Genomic DNA, 19,910 nt, shown 5'->3' on the forward strand with positions numbered 1-19,910 from the left:
TTTTCCACATAGGTCCTAATAGGCCATGTGTTGCATTCGCCACTCTTAGCCTCCCCTGACGGGTAGGTGTGGCCTCCGCAGGGTCTTCTCCCCCTGAAAGAAGGGCTAAGACCCCCTTCCCTCAATGCGTGTAAGGGCCCCGGCCGTAGTTGCTCTATGCGAGAAACATAGAGAGAAAAGAGGCCCAGCCAGGCTTGGCCTGTTCCCAGGTTGGCGGCAATCACCTTGTTCCCCCCTCCAGGGTAACGAAAAGGATTCTGATGGCTTGAATGGGGCATTGGGGAAGGGTACGTGCAGTCTGATACAGTTGGTCGTCCTGCACGTAAGAATACCTGCTCGCTCCTGTATCAGCAGTTCACGTACACGGCTCAGCGCATGGCACTTTTATAAGTGCACCCCTAGTGTCGCTTCTCTGACACAACATGGAGAGAGCGACAGAAGGGGAATGTCTAGGTTACGTATGTAACCTCCGTTCCCCGATGGAGGGAACGAGACATTGTGTCTCCCCTGCCACGTCGCTGAGCCGAGCCACTGTTGTGGCCGGACCATTTCCGGCTCCTCATAAAAATCCTGAATGAACTCCCGTATTTGCGCCGCTTAAATACCCGTATGTCCGGGGGCGGGACATGCAAATACTGGTTGCCAACTCTCATTGGCCTTTTTTCATAGTTCAGAGGTGAATATCGGCGCTCAAGAGAGACCCCTAGTGTCGCTTCTCTGACACAACGTGGAGAGAGCGACAGAAGGGGAACGGAGGTTACATACGTAACCTAGACGATAAATATATTGACTTCAGCTCACTTGTTCAGCAATATTCACTTCACACTCTTGCTCTGTCATGACAGTAGTTGGTTTGAAAGAGAAAACTCACATAGAAGCGGACAGTTCACACTAATGTCCCCTATAGCACTCCTGCGTGTACTTGCGAAGTGCTATGAATTGAGGTCTGACATATTTGGAACTCAACAAATCAAGCTTGAGTAACTAGAAGCGTCTGCATTCATACACTTGCATATAGTAAGATTCAGGCTTAATTGTTTGAAACAACAGGTGAGGGTGAGTAAATGATGACAATTTTAATTGTTTGGGTTAACTATCTGTTTAACACAAGAAAAATGCTCTTAAACACTGTTGATGTATTGGTTTTGTAGTGGATCGAATGTGTTTTAAGCATGCAATAGTGAGCTAAAAATCAGCAGTCATCCCACTCAAAGCATACAAGCAGCTGTGTCTGTTCTGGTTGACTAGAGGCAAGATGCCCTCAACAGGTGTTTGGCTTGTGCCTAAGCAGCAATACCATTTGAGATATCTACACCTTATAGTTACACAACAAAAATAACCCCACGCCCTCATGCAGTCACTTAATGACTGCGATATGATGGCTGGGCGATATGACGATATACATCGTGGTGACGATATAAAGTGTCAATCGATAGAGATTTTGCTATATAGTGTATATCGCAATATGTAAATATCCATGTGCACAGCTTGGGCTTTTCTATCTGTGGGCAGGGCTTCTAGTGAGACTGAAGGAATTGAAAAAGTATGGACAGGGACATGGCCGCCCAAGCAAATTTAATGACTTTCATTGTGTGTTTGGCGCTAAATATACTTCTTCATGTTCATCTGATGTGAACGCTTCACATAACTCTGGCTCGCGCTGTCTCTGTAGCTCCGAAGTGTGTGCGAATACGGCAGGCTCTCCAATATTTTCACTCCAGAGACAGGAGAACATAGAGTAGGCTCACTTGCGCAACTCAAATCATTATTGATCCAGGAAAACCCCAAATCTTGACAGAATGGGACGACTCCCAAACAAGACAAGAAAATGAAGAGGAGCTTGTTATAAAAACAGGTGTGACATCTGTGGTGTGGGTTCACAAAAGCCAGCACAGAGCAGAAAAATGATAACTGCAAACGATATAATGACTTGTAATACAAGCAATCCGTTTTACAACCTCAAAATAATAATTATATTTATTTATTAATAATAATAATAATAATTTGTTCATTTATTTATTTTACAAGATGTGATATTTATTTGATATTTATTTTCTTCAAGAAGTGTTTTTTTTCATTGGATATTTTTTATTTTATTTTCTGTCACATTGCTTTGAGAAGATCTTAAGTTTCTTGAGGAAAGTTAATAATAATAATAATAATAATAATAATAATGGTTGACAACATTTCAAACTGTAATGAGGCAGACTGTGAAATTTAGCATTTTGGTAAGGAAGATTTTTGGAAACAAGTTGATTTTGTAATATTATTTATTTAATTACATTGACATTGTTTGTCTTGTTCCAAATAAAGAGGAAGTAGTTAATTTCTTAAGTATTTAATTCACTGCCTTGAGTTCCAAAAATAGGCATTAAATAAGGTTTTTTAATATATAAATCCTTTTTTATTTTTTTTTGACAGAAAACGTTTACTATATTGTGATGTATATCATTATCTTGATATAAAATTACTGATATCTTGATATTCGATTGTGGTAATATCGCTCACCCCTAGTTGAAAATATCACCTTATTTGCTAAAAGTAGAAAGAATAGATGAATCAGATGCGCTTTAAGCTTCACATACAAAACTCTCATGAATGTACTGTGCTGTGCCAGAAAGGCCTTATTTAATCTTATTTAATGTTTTGTTTTTTCTTGGAGAATGTCAACTTATGTTTGCTAGTCTGATAAATGGGATGTTGCTGCGATTGGCCTATTAATTTTGACAGCACAAATTTTATTCAAAGACACATAAAATTCTATTGCTTGTATTGCAGCAGTAAATTTCCATTGTCCTTTTTATGGTTCTCTGCACTCATGGGAACACTAAGCAACAAGAAAAAACAAACTGCTAATTCCTAATTCAGCTTTCTATATTGCATCAATCACACTAATAGTGAATTCTATCTGAGGTGTGTGTATTTATATCTATGAACGTGTAAAATGTTAGGGATATTACCCAGAATTGAAACTTCTGTCATCATTTACTCTCCCTCATATTGTTTCATATGATCTATTCTAGGCTATATGACTTTCTTTCTTCTGTGGTACACCAAAGTTGATGGACTGGATAAAAATATCAAATTTCAGATGCATTGCGATCTTCATTTGAAAGATCTCGATATTGATTCTTAAATACCAAGATCGATCTTTTACTGTATGTGGAAATCGTTCATAAAGTGATTATATCACTAAATTGCACACTATGTCACTAAAATATCTGTGATTAGCCACTGGTTGGTCATTTTCAGATTTCATTAACCAGTGATTGAGTAGTATAGTAATGAAGATCCTATTACTTGTAAATAGTACAAATTGTGCTTGTAAACAATTAGCATATAACAGAAAATATATAAGAAATATAATAATTGCAATTTCAAGACATTTAATGATGGAATACACTGAATAAAAAAAAAAATCAAAAGCTACAGTGTGACCAATATGATGAAAAACTAATACTAAAATATTATTTGTAAAATTATTATTATTTTGTATTGTACTCAGTGTCATATTCCCTGTTGTCTTTTGTTTTTGTGCTTTTATGTTGGAATTATTATTTTATGTTTAGTTTCCTGTTTCCTGTGTTAGTTTTGTAGTCCTTGTAGTTTTATTCCTTGATTGATTCTCCCTGATTATTTCTCATTCCCTGATTGTTTCCCCAGGTGTTCCTTGTTTTCCCTTGTGTATTTAAGCCCATGTTTTCCTTGTTTTCTTTGTCAGTTTTTGCATCTTTATTTTATTTTATTTGGGGTCTATTTTATCTATGTCTTTTCCCTTTTCCTCTGAGTTAGCTTGTTTATTTTTCAGTTTAATAAAGCTGTGTGTATATTCTCATTTCTTGTCTGCCTCGTCACACTCAGAAAGGCTAACTAGAAGGTTAGAAGGTTTCTTTATAATTAACAGCATTCATTAGCTGAGAGAGAATTTCTTTCATATGTAGGTAAAATTGACATTGTAAAGGAAATACATACTCGTGAATCAATTTTTAATCAGAATCGAATCAAGCACTTGTGACTCAAACTGAATATGGAAATGATAATCAATGCCCAGCCCTATTATATAGCCAAAGCGGCAGCCTCAGTCAACATTCACTTTATGGTGTAAAAAGATGCATTATAAATGAATGGTGACTGAGCTAACAGAATTTTCATTTTTGGCTGAACTATGCCTTTAATGTACAGTAACTCCAGCATCTTAACAGCAGCCTTCAGATGAAATATGCAATATTTGTTATTTCTCTGAAAGAAATGGGCCCAGAGAACAAAGTTCAGAAGTAATGGGATATTTGCAGTACACTTGCAATCTCTTGTAAGAACATCAATGAGAATATTTAGTGGAATTCTAAATGAAAGTTCGGGAAGAGCATGTTCATCCAAATCCTGTCTATTACAACCCACTTGTAAATTAATGGCTGCTTACGTTATTTCTGTAACCATTTTTCTGACATCCCTTCACCACTTCAACTATTTCTAATAATTTCTATTTTATATAATCCATTAATTATGTAAGCAGTCCAGCTTGAAGTGAGTTTCAAGCCCTATTGATCCAGACCAGGTTATCTTTATCTCATTCAAGGAGTATATACAAATGTAAACTAGTGAAATAGACCATATTCAGAGTAACATATCTCTTTGTCCAAAGTACTCTGCAGATTTGCATGTATTACACACTTTTGCTGTTAGGACAATATACAATATGTGCAGTTGTTTACATGTATACAACATGTGTAGGCATAATCTGTGTGCATAAATTTGGACAGAATTGGAACACCCTTAAAGTTCAACAAATGTCCCGCCCCTTGCGTGTTCATTTTTTATCTATTTTGGTAATTAGGTAATTTTTAATTAACAATAAGAGTGTAGTACTCTCAGCTGCTTTTAACACATTTTACTATGTTTAAGTTGATTGATTTTGCTAATTATCTTCCAAAATCAGTGCTGAAAATGTAGATTCTGTATATGCTGTTTGGGCCTGCTTATGTGTCGTTATGTTTAAGTTTTTGTTATCCTGTTCATTTATGTTCATTGTCTCTTTCTGGGATTTCAGTGGATCCATCACAGGTGGGGAAAGGCGTGGCTCTCATCACAGTGATGGACATTAATGACAACGCGCCAGTCTTTGCCATTGAGTATGAAACTTTCCTTTGTGAAAGTGCTGGACCAGGACAGGTATTGTGACAAACTCTTTCTCTTTAACAAAAAAATGCTTTTTACCAAATGTGATTTCTTACACATTGAGTGCAATAAACAACAATTATATTTGTATTGCTTCTCTGGTACTGCAGAAATGAATTCTCAAGTATTACTGTGGAGCATAGCTAATAAATTAGAATAGCTATTATGTTCTGCAATGTGCACCCATGCACCGTAAAAAGTGGTAGTCTGCAACTGTTACCTTAAGGAGCTATTTTTACCTAATCTAAAGTTTGCTGGTGTACTCTAATATACTAGAGGCATTTATTTGGCATGAATCAAACCAGTTAATATATTGTAGATGTTAGCACATGAAGCACATTTTTTTTAGGATACAATTTTGTTTCAGTGTGGGTAGCTTAACCAAGGTTAGACTGCTAGTTTTACTTTAAAGACAAAGTGAAATGCTGATTGCAGCACATTTGACTTTGTAATGTGAAATATTTTCAAGTGAAACAGGAAAAATTGGGGGTGTTTTTTTTTTTTATCCTTTGGGGATTGATCGGATCATGAAAAGTGGTTGTTGCATACCAAAGTGAAATCAGACCTGAATATGACTTTGTTAAAACAATACCTAAATAGCTATTTGACTATTGATTAATATTATCCAATAGCACAGTCTTTTCAGAGGAAGAGCATTTTGATTAAAGATGAAAAAGACATGGCATTTCTTCCGAATAACATGAACCAATGACTTATTCACAATAAACCCAAGAACATGCAATAATAAAGTTGATAATCAATGTATGATTTCATAAATAAGTATAAATTATTATTTACATATGTAGTACTGTATATAATTCACATCCTTCATTAGAAACTCAACCAGAAAGAATGTGGAATTTGGTGCTGATACATACCCAGTAAAGAGAAGGCAGAGAGAGACACACAGATGGACAAAACGATAACAATAGGATTCTTGTGGCTTTCTGCTGCAGATTACTCTAATCAGAGGATCAAAACAGTGTGCGCTCATGTGGAAAAAGCTTTACAACAATGCAAATGAGACAGAGGTGACTGTGGCATGAAATTGGTTTGTTGTGAAGTGTGGGGTTGTGTCATGTAGCCAAATGTAAGGTCCTGCAGTGGCCAATTGCAGCAGCCAATTGCATAGCACAATGAATGTGACGGAGAATTTGTCTGAATCAGGGTTTGTTGCTGATTCTAAAATGAGGATTCTGTTTGTTTGTGTGTGTAGCAAACAAACAGAATCCTCATTTTAGATTTGGCAATAAACCCTTATTCAGACACATTCTCTGTCACATTCATTGTCAGAATGTCATTACAAATATGAATATAGTATAAAGGGCATAATGAATGGCGCATACTAAACTATCACTCTGAATGCATGGAGGAAACATTATGAACCTTTGTTGTTCTAATGGAATTGATAAAAGCCACTGCCAAAATGTGTTTCATGATGCACCATAGATCTAGAAAGGTCTGTATAATGTCAAAGGGCCAACACCAGTGGTGGAAACTGAGTCACTCTACTCAGTTAGAAGCACTTAAAACTAGAAGGCTGGATTACACTATACAACTTTTAAAATCACAACAGATTATGCAAATACTACAAACTGCACACTTACCTACTATGTAAATGGCTACAGACAGAAACTGGGAATGTCACACTAAATGGCCTGACTGATCACACGGCGAATTCAGCAACATGAGGTTCTGCGACTAAAATTGAAATTCTAACTGCTTCCCCCAGTGGCCGAAGCTGGAATTGTGGTTGAGGTAAAATGTCAACACGTTAGCGCCAAAAGCGAGTTGTATTTTTAGTTGTAAATGGTGTAATACAGTCAATAGGAATGTATATTTTACTAACCATACTCCCTAACCCAAATCCCAATCCTAAACCTAACTGTCAGAGGAGACACTCAGAGATTGCTCACTTAACATGCTATCAGTAGATATACACGTTTGAGTTGATAAAAAAATGTCTGATAGTGGATGCCGCTTGTCAGCAATTTGGGAGATGGGTTCGACTTCAAGATACATGAACATTTAAAAGCAACTTGTCGATTTTTTTGTGTTGAAACAACTGGGGATCACACACTATACTACTGTAAAGTCAGTCTGATAACAAGCTCCCACGAAACACAAACTCGTTAACTCTTGCATTAACTCTTGTCATCAACACCGTTAGAGGCACTGATTCTCCTGCCACAACAGAATTAACTTTAACTTCATCGCAGAGATTCACTTTGAGTATTTGAGCTTCATGGCCCCACAGGCTCATTTTCCAATGGTTGTCACCATATGACTACAGATTAAAGTCATGGAGCATCACATACTACATGACTTCTCTATATTCAGCTTTTAAATATCAAACATGTTTGATATCCTCTGACTAAATGGAATTGTAGTCTGAAGGCAATAATGCACTGCCTGTACTCTCCGGGGATTGTCACCTTGTCGTGGTGGAAAGGCTTTTGTGGTCCTGAGATCCCGGGAGCAATGCTGTCTGGAGCTATGCTCCTGGTAGGGCACCCATGGCGGTAAGGTGGGGGGGTCCCTGATAAAGAGCAATCCAACCAAGACCTCAACGGTGGAACAGGCGGAGGATGATGGCTGGCTTTAGGGGAGCAGAAAAGGGCCCCCAGTCATCTTGGACTGGCCTAGCTGCCCTTTCTGAAACCCAACTGGCTGACAAGGATAACTGAAGGAGGGGAAGGGTGGCTAAATTTTTCTGGAATTCTGGAAAGGAAAAGCTGCTGATGAGCCCAGGATCCATGGTGTTGGATTTGCCATTAGGAACCAGCTAATCAGCTACCTCTCTAAACGTCCTGTGGGGATCGGTGAGCATCTTGTGACCATCCATCTGGTGCTTGCCAACAACCAGATAGCAAGAGTTGTGAGTGACTATGCCCCTACTTTAGACTCTGAAGAGGAAGTAAAAGAGACCTTCTACACCTGCTTAGACGAGACACTGTCAAGAATTCCTAGGAAGGATAAGATTATTCTCTTAGGAGACTTCAATGCCAGGGTTGGCTGGGATCAACACCTCTGGAAGGGCACTATAGAAAAGGAAGGTATCAGGAACGTCAACTCCAATGGAGTTATGCTTTTCAGCAAGTGTGCTCAGTACGACTTCACCATCACAACACTCTCTTTCTTAAGGCATCTTGGAGACACCCCCGCTCCAAACAGTGGCATCTCATTGACTATGTCATTGTATGAGCCAGGGACCGCCGTGATGTGAACATCACAATGGCCACGATCCATGCAGAAGACTGCTGGAGAGATCATCGCCTCATATGCTCCACAATGTCAAATCAAACTCAAGAGGAATAGGAGAGTTCAAAAGAAGCAGATCAGACCATGACTGAACCTTGAAAGCCTGTATGAAACTGCCATCCAGCAGCGACTTCAGGCCACTCTTGGGGAAAGTCTCCAACAGGAATACTCTGATGATATTGAAGAGCACTGGATGCTGCTCAAATCCACCATCCTTGCTACCTGCAAAACCATTATTGCGTACAAGTCAAGAAAACACCAGGACTGGTTTGATGAGAATGACACAGGGATGGAACAACTAATCTCCAAGAAAAGGAAAGCCTTTTATGCCTGGCATAATGATGTAACCTGCAAGGCCAAAAGGGTGTCTCATTCCACAGCTAAGGCGGATGTCCAAAAACTGGTGAGGGAGCTAAAAAAACTCTTGGTGGACAGAAAAGGCTCTGGAAATCCAGAGACTAGCAGTCTCGGGTGACACAGAGGCATTTTCAGTGCTACCAAGGCCATCTATGGTCCATGCTACTGCGGCATATACCCCCTGCGCTCAACAGACGGGCAGGAGTTGCTGAAAGACAACGAGTCCTTAACGCCAGATGGAATTTGCACTTTTGAGAACTCATCTGTGACAGCACAACTGAAACAGACAATACCAGCCACATTCCCCAGAGTCCCATCAGAGAACACATGGGGGAACCTCCAACTATAACGGTTCAAGATGTCATCAGGAGCCTTAAGAACAACAAGGTCGCTGGTCCAGATGGGATCCCAGCTGAGATCTTAAAGGAAGGTGGATCAGAGCTCCTTTACTACACCCATGCCCTACTCATTTAACTCAATGTCTGGGGAAAAGAAGAACTTCCCTCAGAGCTCAGGGACGCTCTAAGTGAGGCTGAGCCTTTCACTGTGAAAACGGGGGTCAAACAGGGATGCATCATCGCACCCATACTGTTTTCCATCTTCATTGCTGCCATACTCCACCTCATTGGTGAAGAGCTGCCACAGGGGATTCCAGTCCTGTACAGAACTGATGGCAGACTCTTCAACCTTAACAGGTTCAAGGCCAAGAGCAAAGTCCGCAACACGAACATCACAGAGATTTAGTACGTGGACTAAGGCATACAGAGCCCTGGGCCTAGCCTTAAACATCAAGAAGGTCCTACATCAAACTTCATCTAACCAGCCATCTACCCATCCCACCATACAAGTGGACAACACTCTTGAAATCGTGGACCACTTCCCCTACCTCGGCAGCCTTCTCTCCTCAAAAGCTGACATTGACTCTGAGGTCAACCATCACCTGAGTTGTGCCAGTGGAGTCTACACCAGACTCAGGAAAAGAGTCTTCGAAGACTCGACCTAACAGCCCAAACAAAACTCCTGGTCTACAGAGCAATTGTCCTCCCCTCCCTGTTGTATGGAGCCGAGTAATGGACCACCTACAGCAGGCACCTGAAAGCCCTAGAACAACACCACCAAAGATTTTTTTTTCCTTACGAAAGATTCTGAGGTTCAGCTGGGAGGACAGACTCACCAACGTAAGTGTCTTAGAGGAAGCCAACATGGCTAGCATCAAGACCATTCTGAAGAATTTCCACATCACATCGAGCAACTGGTAACACATTGCACTGGACAGGCACTCCCTGGAACAAATCCGTGCAGGAAGGAGCTGCACCTTATGAAATGGAACTCTGCTGTGCCGCAGAGACAAAGTGACAGCTTCGCAAGGAGAAAGAAAAAAGGCTCAACCACCACTCTCCCCTGCCCACACTGCATCAAAGTATGTGGATCGGCCTCTACATCCATCTGAAGATCCAGTAGATGACCCAATGGAAAGGACAGCCATTCTTGCCTCGAGTGACCACTGATGATGATGACTGGAATTGAATGAATTCACAGAAAATCGCCTATTGAATAGAATAGAATAAAATAGAATGGAAGCCTTTATTTTGGTCACACATTATAGATACATTTTTGCCTATGTACAGTGAAATGTATTTGTTTTCACATATCCAAGCTAAGAAAAAAAAATAATTCTCAGGAGGTTTTGGAAAGATTACATCAGAGTAGCTTGTAACGTAAATTGATTTTTTATTAAAACAATGTACGAAGTTGAAGTTGCTTTAATTCAGCAAAGACTCATTTTGAAATATTAATAACAATATACACATTATTGTTATTTTCTGCATCACAAAGGTGGACATTTTGGAAATGATAGACCATTACAAGGTCTTCCACTTCCAGAAGAGCACAGAAACTTTCACCAGTGGAAAGTTGTGAATCATCCTGAATACATTAAATTACACCAACAAAACTAATTTACGGGTTGGATCAGGTAGAGATTTCTCTACGAGGTTAGCACTTTTTACAGTATACTCTGTAAAAATAGATTTAATCTGATCTGCAGTAGCCGAAGCCCTACTTTGCAACTGTAATCAGTTAATTTGCATGTTTGACAGCCCATTTGTATTTAGTGGAGAATTAATAGTTGTGCATTGGCAGAGGCGTTTGAAATTCCTAATCATTATGTTACAATGTTATTATTAGTGTATCAGAAACTGACTTGATCTAATCAGTAATTCTGGGAGCAATGAAGGGATAATGAAAGATGTTTTCCTTTTTCTTAATAAAACAATCTCTCCCAATAGAGCTCTCAACAGAGAGAGAACAAAACAAGGCTACAGGGTCCACTGAGCGAAAGATACAATCCCCTGTAGTGGCATCATTGTCTGAGCCATTACAATTAGGCCTGGTCTGCCTGTGTCCCTAAGTTACAGAGAATCATGTTTGTTTTGCCTAAGTGAAAAGGTGCTGGTGGGCTTTCTTCTCAAATGCTATAATCTCAGCCTTGAAATGTATTACTAAAGTCCCCGAAGACCATTCTGTATGTGTTTTGGACATTCAGAGCTCTCACTAATATAATAAGCTAAATTGCTTTGCCATCACTTACAGGAACAGTGGATCGGTCTCTGTTTTTTTTTAAATAGAGTTTAAAGCTCCTGTATGTTTTCATATCATTTTAGTTTTCCCAGTGAAAATAACTTTAACCATGGGACCTCTTGAGTGATGCGGCAGTGATAGTCAAATGGCATTCTCGATAACACTAATTTCTCTTGTGATTCTTACCACGATGACTCTGTCCTTATCGCAGGCCTTAAAACTCAGTACCTGCAAAATGGACACTCTCAGACATTCTGAAGTGCCATGAGGCCAAATCTGAAAGTCAAAACCTTTTGAATGAGCTGTTTCGAGAGCTGTTAGACAATGAATTGTGATTTAAAAGTAATGTATGCCTCGAGATGCAATATCATCAACGTTCTTTGTCACTTCAATACCTCACAAAATAGTCGCTGTTTGCCTATTTGCATCTGAGGCAAAATAGGCTCTTTTCCAGCAAGCATGTGTGCCTGCTCTTACATTGTTATCTATGAGTGTATCGCAACTTCCTTGTTTTCATATGCCTCATCTGCACATTTGTATATTTAGAGCTTCACACCTGCGCCATCAAGAAGCTGGCCCCTCTGAAAGAGACTGTATAGAGCTCTTGAATTTGAATGAACTCCTCATAATTGCCTGGAGAAAGAATGAATTGTTGCACACAGTTGCATGGGAAACCTGTTCAGAACCAAGCAATTTAGGTTTTGAGATCAAATGAAATTGTTTTGCTTTTTTCCTACCAGGGTTATTGTAATTTTCTCTCAACTGATTGGTAGACCATAGTTTGGTAGCAGATTAAAACTGCAACAATGAAACAATTAAATACCAGAACTCCCGACTGTAAATCAGATTCAGGTCTGCTTTGCTTATTTTATGACCATTGATAACCAAAGCCACTCATTACAAGGTTTTTTTAAGATGTTCTTTTCAGGATTTCTTGTAGTGACTATTAAAGGGTTAATGTACTGTAGTTTTATTTATTTTTTTCTATTTTATTAAAATTGTCTTTTCAACTTAGAAAATAATAATTATTTATAATTTTCATCTACTGACAAATCAAGGCTAGTATTAACAGTGATTGTATCGGAATGCACTTCACCTCTTCCTGTCAATTTTGATTTTGAAATATTAAATGTATTTATTGAAACACGAAAAAATTAAACCAAAACATATTTCCAAATTCAAATTACACTTCAAATGAAATTAAAATATAATTTAAATAATTAAGTGGTCAGAAAAATCATGCAAAATACAAATGGCACTCTCATTTCTCCAATTCTTCCATCAGCCCCTTTTGCAGACTTAAAAATCACTTTATAACAACGGGTGGAAAAATACATATACAAACTACATACAAATTTAATAAATATTTGATTCATAAAACAGCTTTCAGTGTATGTCAGGGGCATAATCTGATGTTCTTCTTTAATTTCAGTTTGAACATGAACTTCATTACAACCTGCTGGTGCAATCTCCAAAGTGCAAATGCAGACACTGAGTTTTGACTTTGCCTTGCAAGTTTAACCGGTCTACTCATAACCGCTGTTACCTGTTCTGCGTTGTGTATGAAAAAGAGGTGGACAACTGCCACTTCTGATTAACCAAAGGAGGTTTATTGGTCTGTTTCACTCTTTCCTCAGCTTGCATTGGGTGAACTGTGTAAAACATCAAAATTTCAGTACATCTTCAAGATGATAAAACGCATCGTTTATACCTCCTCTCCCCAGCGTGCATAAAGTGAACTGCTAGATAGTGTATATATAAATGTTTATATATATACACACTATATAAGTGTCAACAACAATCAATATGAATGAATAACAAACTCTTAAATTAAATGTATAACAATTAAGAAAATACACATTAACATGAATTAATAATTATTTGAGTTATCACATGCCATCTCACACTGTGATCTCTACAGACAGCATGAACACATTCCAAAAAATCTTCAGTTGTGGAAATATATCAAATACATTTACATGAATGGATAGGATAAGATTAAAGAGAAATACCTGTGTAAAACATCAAACGTTCAGTACATCTTCAGGATGATAAAACGCATCGTTTATACCTCCTGCATGATATAAAACTCATTAGCTGGTCTGCAGTTATTCAAGGTGCACCAACTCATGTTACACGGCCCACTGAACTCGATATAATTACACATTTATGGCATCCAAATATAAAACTAATATTCAAGCGTAGTATAACCCCTTATACAACACTTGTTGTAATAACAAACTTATTTTAATACTTCAACAAACTTTAACAACTTTTTATATGAAGAGACGGGAAAAATGCTTACCTCTCCTCAGCGTGCATAAAGTGAACTGGCGAGATAAGTGCGCAGATCCAAAAATGGCATCTACCAGCACCGAGACAAAACAAAAGTCCCAAAAACAGTTCTTTGTCAAAATAACAAGATTGCATAAACAAAAAAGAAAAATAATCACCAAAATATCAGAGGGATTTTAGTGAAACAAATTATTCATATTATGAATATTACAACCACGTTACACAAGCACACCACAGTTTATGAAGATACACCTACCCATGCCCACTTGAACTTTGTGCTGGCACAAAAATTGCACTTAGAATTAGCACTCTTACAAAAATAGGATAAGATTTCAGTACACTGCCCTTTGCGCACTCACAAAAATAGAGCTCTTAGTTTCATTTTCATTAGTGTTTACTTTCAATTGCTAGTTTTACTGTATATTAAATATTTTTGATATTATTAAAATATGTTTAACACCATTACATTTTTCACAGACATAGTGTTATTTCTATCTAATGGCATTTTCATGTTTAATAAAGGTGGGTTTTAAAGGTTTCAAATTGTATTATATACTCTCACTCTCACTAACCATAGTCCTCGAATATGATTGGATGAGAGACGTTCCATGAGCACTGATGGTGTGACACCATCAGCACTCGGACGCTTCACTGTGTGTATCACTCCGCGTTCATGATGTTCTAAACTAAAGTGTATCTTTAAGGAGTTACTGTCTTTATTTTTGAAATTGCATATGCTAGCCAGCAGGTGGTGACAAAAGATAATTTTGTGTGTAATATGAGCCAGTTGGTGACGTAAAGTGAATCCGTTAGTCATTGTTTACATAGAACTGCGCTCCCTGAGCGCTCGTATTACTAATACATTATCAAAGCTAGGAAATAGCTTTAAACTGACAACTTCAGGATTAAGGCTCATGCTGAGAGAAACAACAGACTGATTTATTACAGAACTCTAGTGCTTACCTTTTATCAGAGTTTCCACATTGGATACATACTGTTTAAAATAGCGGAGGACATATCTGTTTCTATAGTGAATGACTCTTGCACACGGCTACCGTGAAATAGAGAGGAATACCCCCGCTTGGATGTCTATTTTCCACTGAGAAAGCTCACTAAGAAATCTCTGATTGGGTGTGGCAACAGGTGATTGCACATGTTCCACTCTCTCTCTCTCTCTCTCTCTCTCTCTCTCTCTCTCTCTCTCTCTCTCACAGACACACACATACACACATCCAGCTGTCTATCCTTGTTTATCCAATAACTTGTTTGAAACACCACAAGCTGTGATACTATTTCTGAAGTGAACTTTTTGAATTACTAATGGAGGCTTGGACGCATCATTTGTTTTGAACCAGCAACGTCAGATTCTGATTCGTCGTGTAATAAAGTAGTTCCATGCACATATGACTTATATATATATTTGATATACATAAATATATTTTATATACATATATTTTATTTCATTTGAAAAAAAAAACATTTATGGTCATTTTTATTTTATTTCAGTTAGTTTTTTAATCATTTTTGTTTTCCATTTATGTAATATTTTATATATATATATTTTTTTATTTCAGTTAACGAAAATGTTTCATATAGATTTCGTTTTCATTAACGATAAAAACACTTTACTAATTATAATTTCCTTTATACGGTTGAAGACCTTATAAGGAAAAACACCTTAGCCAAATACATTTAAACTCAACAATTCCTATTTATTTTTACAATTAAACAATTCCTGACATTTAATTATAGAAAAAATTCCCTGTCCCCAGGTCAGTTAGGATAACTACTTTATTTTAAGAATGTGAAATGTCAGAATAATATCAGAGAGGATTATATATTTCAGCTTTTCTTTCTTTCATCACATTCCCAGTGGGTCAGAAGTTTACATACACTTTGTTAGTGTTTGGTAGCATTGCCTTTAAATTGTTTAATTTGGGTCAAACATTTTGGGTAGCTTTCCATAAGCTTTTCACAATAAGTTGCTGGAATTTGTAACTGAGTCAAGTTTTTAGACATTCTTGCTCACACTTGTTCAGTTCTGCCCACAAATTTCTATCGGATTGAGGTCAGGGATTTGTGATTGCCACTCCAATACCTGAACTTTGTTGTTCTTAAGCCATTTTGCCTCAACTTTGGAGATGTGCTTGGGGGTCATTGTCCATTTGGAAGACCCATTTGTGACCCAGCTATAACTTCCTGGCTGATTTCTTGAGATGTTTCTTCAATATATCCACATAATTTTCCTTCCTCATGATTAACCCATCTATTTTGTGAAGGGCACCAATCCCTCCTGCTGCAAAGCACCCCCACAACATGATGCTGCCACCCCTATGCTTCATTGTTGGGATGGTGTTCTTTGCCTTGCAAGCCTCACCCTTTATTCTTCAAACATAACGATGGTCATTATGGCCAAACAGTTACATTTGTGTTTCATTAGACTAGAGGACATTTCTCCAAAAAGTAAGATCTTTGTGCCCATGTGCACCTTGTGCAAACTGTAGTCTGGCTTTTTTATGGCAGTTTTGGAGCAGTGGCTTCTTCCTTGCTGAATAACCTTTCAGGTTATATTGATATTTGACTCATTTTACTATGGATATAGATACTTGTCTACCTGTTTCCACCATTATCTTCACAAGGTCCTTTGCTGTTGTTGAGAATTACAAGGCCTTAAAATACATCCACAGGTACAACTCAATTCAGTACACCTCCTATCAGAAGCTAATTTTCTAATTGTCTAATGGCTTGACATCATTTGCTGGAATTTTCCAAGCTGCTTAAAGGCACAGTTAACTTTGTATGTAAATTTCTGACCCACTGGATTTGTTATATAGTCAATTAAAAGTGAAACCATCTGTCATTAAACATTTGTTGAAAAAATGACTGTGTCATGCACAAAATAGATGTCCTAAATGACTTGCCAAAACTATAGTTTGCTAATATAAAATCTGTGGAGTGATTCAAAAAATGGTTTTATTGACTTCAATCTAAGTGTATGTAAACCTCTGACTCAACTGCCAAGTTTTTCTTTAAGGTTGTCTATATTCTGCCTTGCCTCAGAGACATGGTCAGCAGTGATGGGCTGACAGACCAGTGTTTTAGAGTGCATGTGACTGCTGACTCTCCACAGGCGGTCTCACTACAGTGAGATTTCCCCTTAAATCTGTATGAGAGAGATTCTTTGCCCTCCAGCCAATTTTACATGCTGCAGTGCCTCACTCTTGTGACCTGGCTGACTCACACCCACGCAGCTTATGAGGCTTCCCTTGCCCGTCCTGCCTGGTGGTCTCGCTAACTGACCTGCCTTATCTGGTTGCCTAACTGCTGCATCAGTTACCTGATCAGCCTTCCTGCTATCCCTGGAATCCACCAGTTAGCTCCGATTTACCACAAGCACCCAGGACTGTGTTGTGCCCTTCGGGTTTTATTTCAACTTTTTTTGTTTTTTGCCCTTAAAATAATCATTTTGTTTACTTCTGCATTTAAGTCCTTGCTCCTTGTAGAAACCCTGACAAAGGTGTTCCTCTTACCTAATCAAAACCTAGTACACATATATTTTTGAAGCTTTAAACCTCTATTTTATCAGAAATTATGCATGCACTTTCAGAAATGTAACTGTTATAAATTGTAGAAACATTGCTTCTGTTTGGGGTCAGTTTGAGCAAAAAGCAAGTTCTTATAAACGTTAGGAAAAGTCATGAAACATGCCCGGGATATTCTGGGTTCAGGACAAGTTAAGCTCAGTCGACAGCATTTGTGGAATAATGTTCCACAATGTTCCAAAAATAACCTGACTATAACGTTACACCGAAAAGGACAGTTAGTAATTTTATCACAATAAAAAAAAGTTCAGTGCATATTGGTAATGTATTGTGGCTATAATTTTGAAACGGTAAGTATTTATACGTTTACGGATTGCTCTCATTCACTTCCATTGTAAGTCCCTTAGAGGAGTCAACAGGCACTTAGCATGATGTGTGGGATCTTTCAAGATTTTCATTCCTTTACTTACGTGACACACAAATATCAGAAATGGCAGGTGTAACGTTGCTGGCAGAGCTGACAATGACGAAGACAATGACAATGGTGTATGAACCCAAGTCCATTTTATTAATAAACGTGAAAACCAAAAACCTTAACTACAAATGAGAAACATAAACATGAACTTGTCTTGACTTGACTTAAAACTTTGACTAGACATAAACATGGCTTGACATAAACACGTTCAATACTTGACCAAGAACGATGGAAAACATGAGGGTTTAAATACATGGACATGGGAGAACACAAACAGAACTCTAAACAAGATAACAAGAAAATCAACCAATGAAAACAAGAAACGTGAAATCATATGGCAAGGGAATCACATGACATGAAACAGGAACTAAACTAAAAAGGAACTAAAAGAGAAAGTTAATATGCTTTCTATCACTGCTCTATAAAAATTGGACATAGCATTTTATGATAGACCAAACTTTTTTAGCTGTCTTAAAAAGAAAAGTCTTTGATGGGCTTTTTTGATAATGCCTTTTAGGTTATCATCCCATTTCAGAGATGCAGAGATAGAGATTACCAGGAACTTGAAGCCTTGTACATTTTCAATATCTTATAGACACTGAACTCAAGAACTTGTTATTCATTTTCACTACTTGTGATCTGTTTTTCAGGAAGTTCAGAATCAAAAGGGCAATGGAGTGATGAACCCCCAATTGCCCTAACTTATCAAAAAGTTTAACCGGGTCAATTGTATTAAATGCAGAGCTATAGTCCACAAAGAGAGCCCTCGCATAGGAGCCTGGAGCTTCTAGATGCTGCAAGATAGAATGAAGACACAGTGCCACAGTATCGTCCACAGACCTGTTAGCCTAATAAGCAAATTGGTTGGTGTCCAGACTGACTGAAGAGATTCAATGTCTGAGTACCAATCGGCCACTGGTCTGTAGTCGTCTTGGCAGCTTATGGTAGGCTTTTTTGGCACCGGGATGATGATAGCCACTTTAAGACATGCTGGATCTCTGCAAACTTTTAGCAACCAGTTAAAAATGTCAGTGAATACTGGGGCAAGGGAGTAAGCACACCACTTTTTGGTTGCAGCTGATATGAAGTCTGGGCCTGCTGCTTTCCAGCTGTTCTGTCTTCGCAATAGATTCCTGACTTAATATTCTTCTATTTTAAAAGGGGGTGTCATGAGACCGGGCCTGATGTGCAGTTTTAGCCAACCCGCTGTGCCATCAGTTGTATTGTAAAATCGTCAATAGAACATATTGAGATCATCAGGCAATGACAAGCTATCCGAAATAACTGGTGCCATAGTCTTATAAATTGTGATCTGCTGCAGACCTTTCAATACACCATAAGTGTCTTTGGTCTTCAGTTAATTTTCCAGCTTACACTTGTAGTCACGTTTTGCCTGTTTGACAGCTCTTCCAAAGTCACCCTTAATGATTTTATACAGTTTTTTTTGTCATCACTCAGGAATGCCTTGTGTTTATTTTTCCATATGCTTTTTATCTCTTTGTTGAACTGTGGCTTTTTGTTGTTGTATATAAGTACAATCTTGGAAGGGATACAGACCATCTGAGAAAAGTTTATATAGGAGGTAACCACAGCCGTATACTCATCTAGATCGTGGCATGACTCCTTGAAAACAGACCAATCAGTGATCTCTAAGCAGTCCATTAACATTTCTATTGCATCAGGAGACCATTTATTAACATTTCTAATGATCTGTATAATACATTTGAATTTCTGGCGATAGACAGGAATAAGAAAATTCACGTTATGATATACAATATACAGCATGATAGGCATTTGAAAATACACTATAACGTTGATCAATAGTCTTATTAAGTCTTCTGGGAACTTTAATCTGTTGTTTGAATCTTGGAATGGACTTTCTAATGTCAACATGATTAAAGTCACCAAGAATCAATAGTTTCGCATTTGGATGTGAATTTTCTATCTGCATTATATGTGCAGCCATCTGTTGAGCTGCATCAGTAGCTCCTGCTTGAGGTGGAGTATAGGTAAATACAGCAACCGATATATACCGCAACCAAAATAATAGAGGTGAAATCTCTAGGCTAGTAAAAAGATCTGCACATGATGGTAAGTAGCTCCAAGATGGTAGAACATGCTGTTGAGATTACCTTTATGTCCATGCCCCATTGTTGATTCACATAGAAACACACACCTCCACCTTTACTTTTCAGTGAGCTTGAAGTACGATCCACGCAGAACAG

General features: G+C 38.1%; 1 protein-coding gene across 3 annotated transcripts in view; it reads left to right on the forward strand.

The window, feature by feature from the left end:
• LOC127649593 (cadherin-7-like) overlaps nucleotides 1-19,910 on the forward strand; it is a 99,132-nt gene that overhangs the window by 50,654 nt on the left and 28,568 nt on the right. For all 3 annotated transcript variants that reach the window (XM_052134775.1, XM_052134776.1, XM_052134778.1), the window contains one exon: nucleotides 5,048-5,169. In XM_052134775.1, the coding sequence (XP_051990735.1) occupies nucleotides 5,048-5,169 (122 nt within the window). The remainder of the gene's footprint in view (nucleotides 1-5,047; nucleotides 5,170-19,910) is intronic.

This window comes from Xyrauchen texanus, chromosome 9 (assembly GCF_025860055.1).
Source record: "Xyrauchen texanus isolate HMW12.3.18 chromosome 9, RBS_HiC_50CHRs, whole genome shotgun sequence".
Taxonomy (NCBI): Eukaryota; Metazoa; Chordata; class Actinopteri; order Cypriniformes; family Catostomidae; genus Xyrauchen; species Xyrauchen texanus.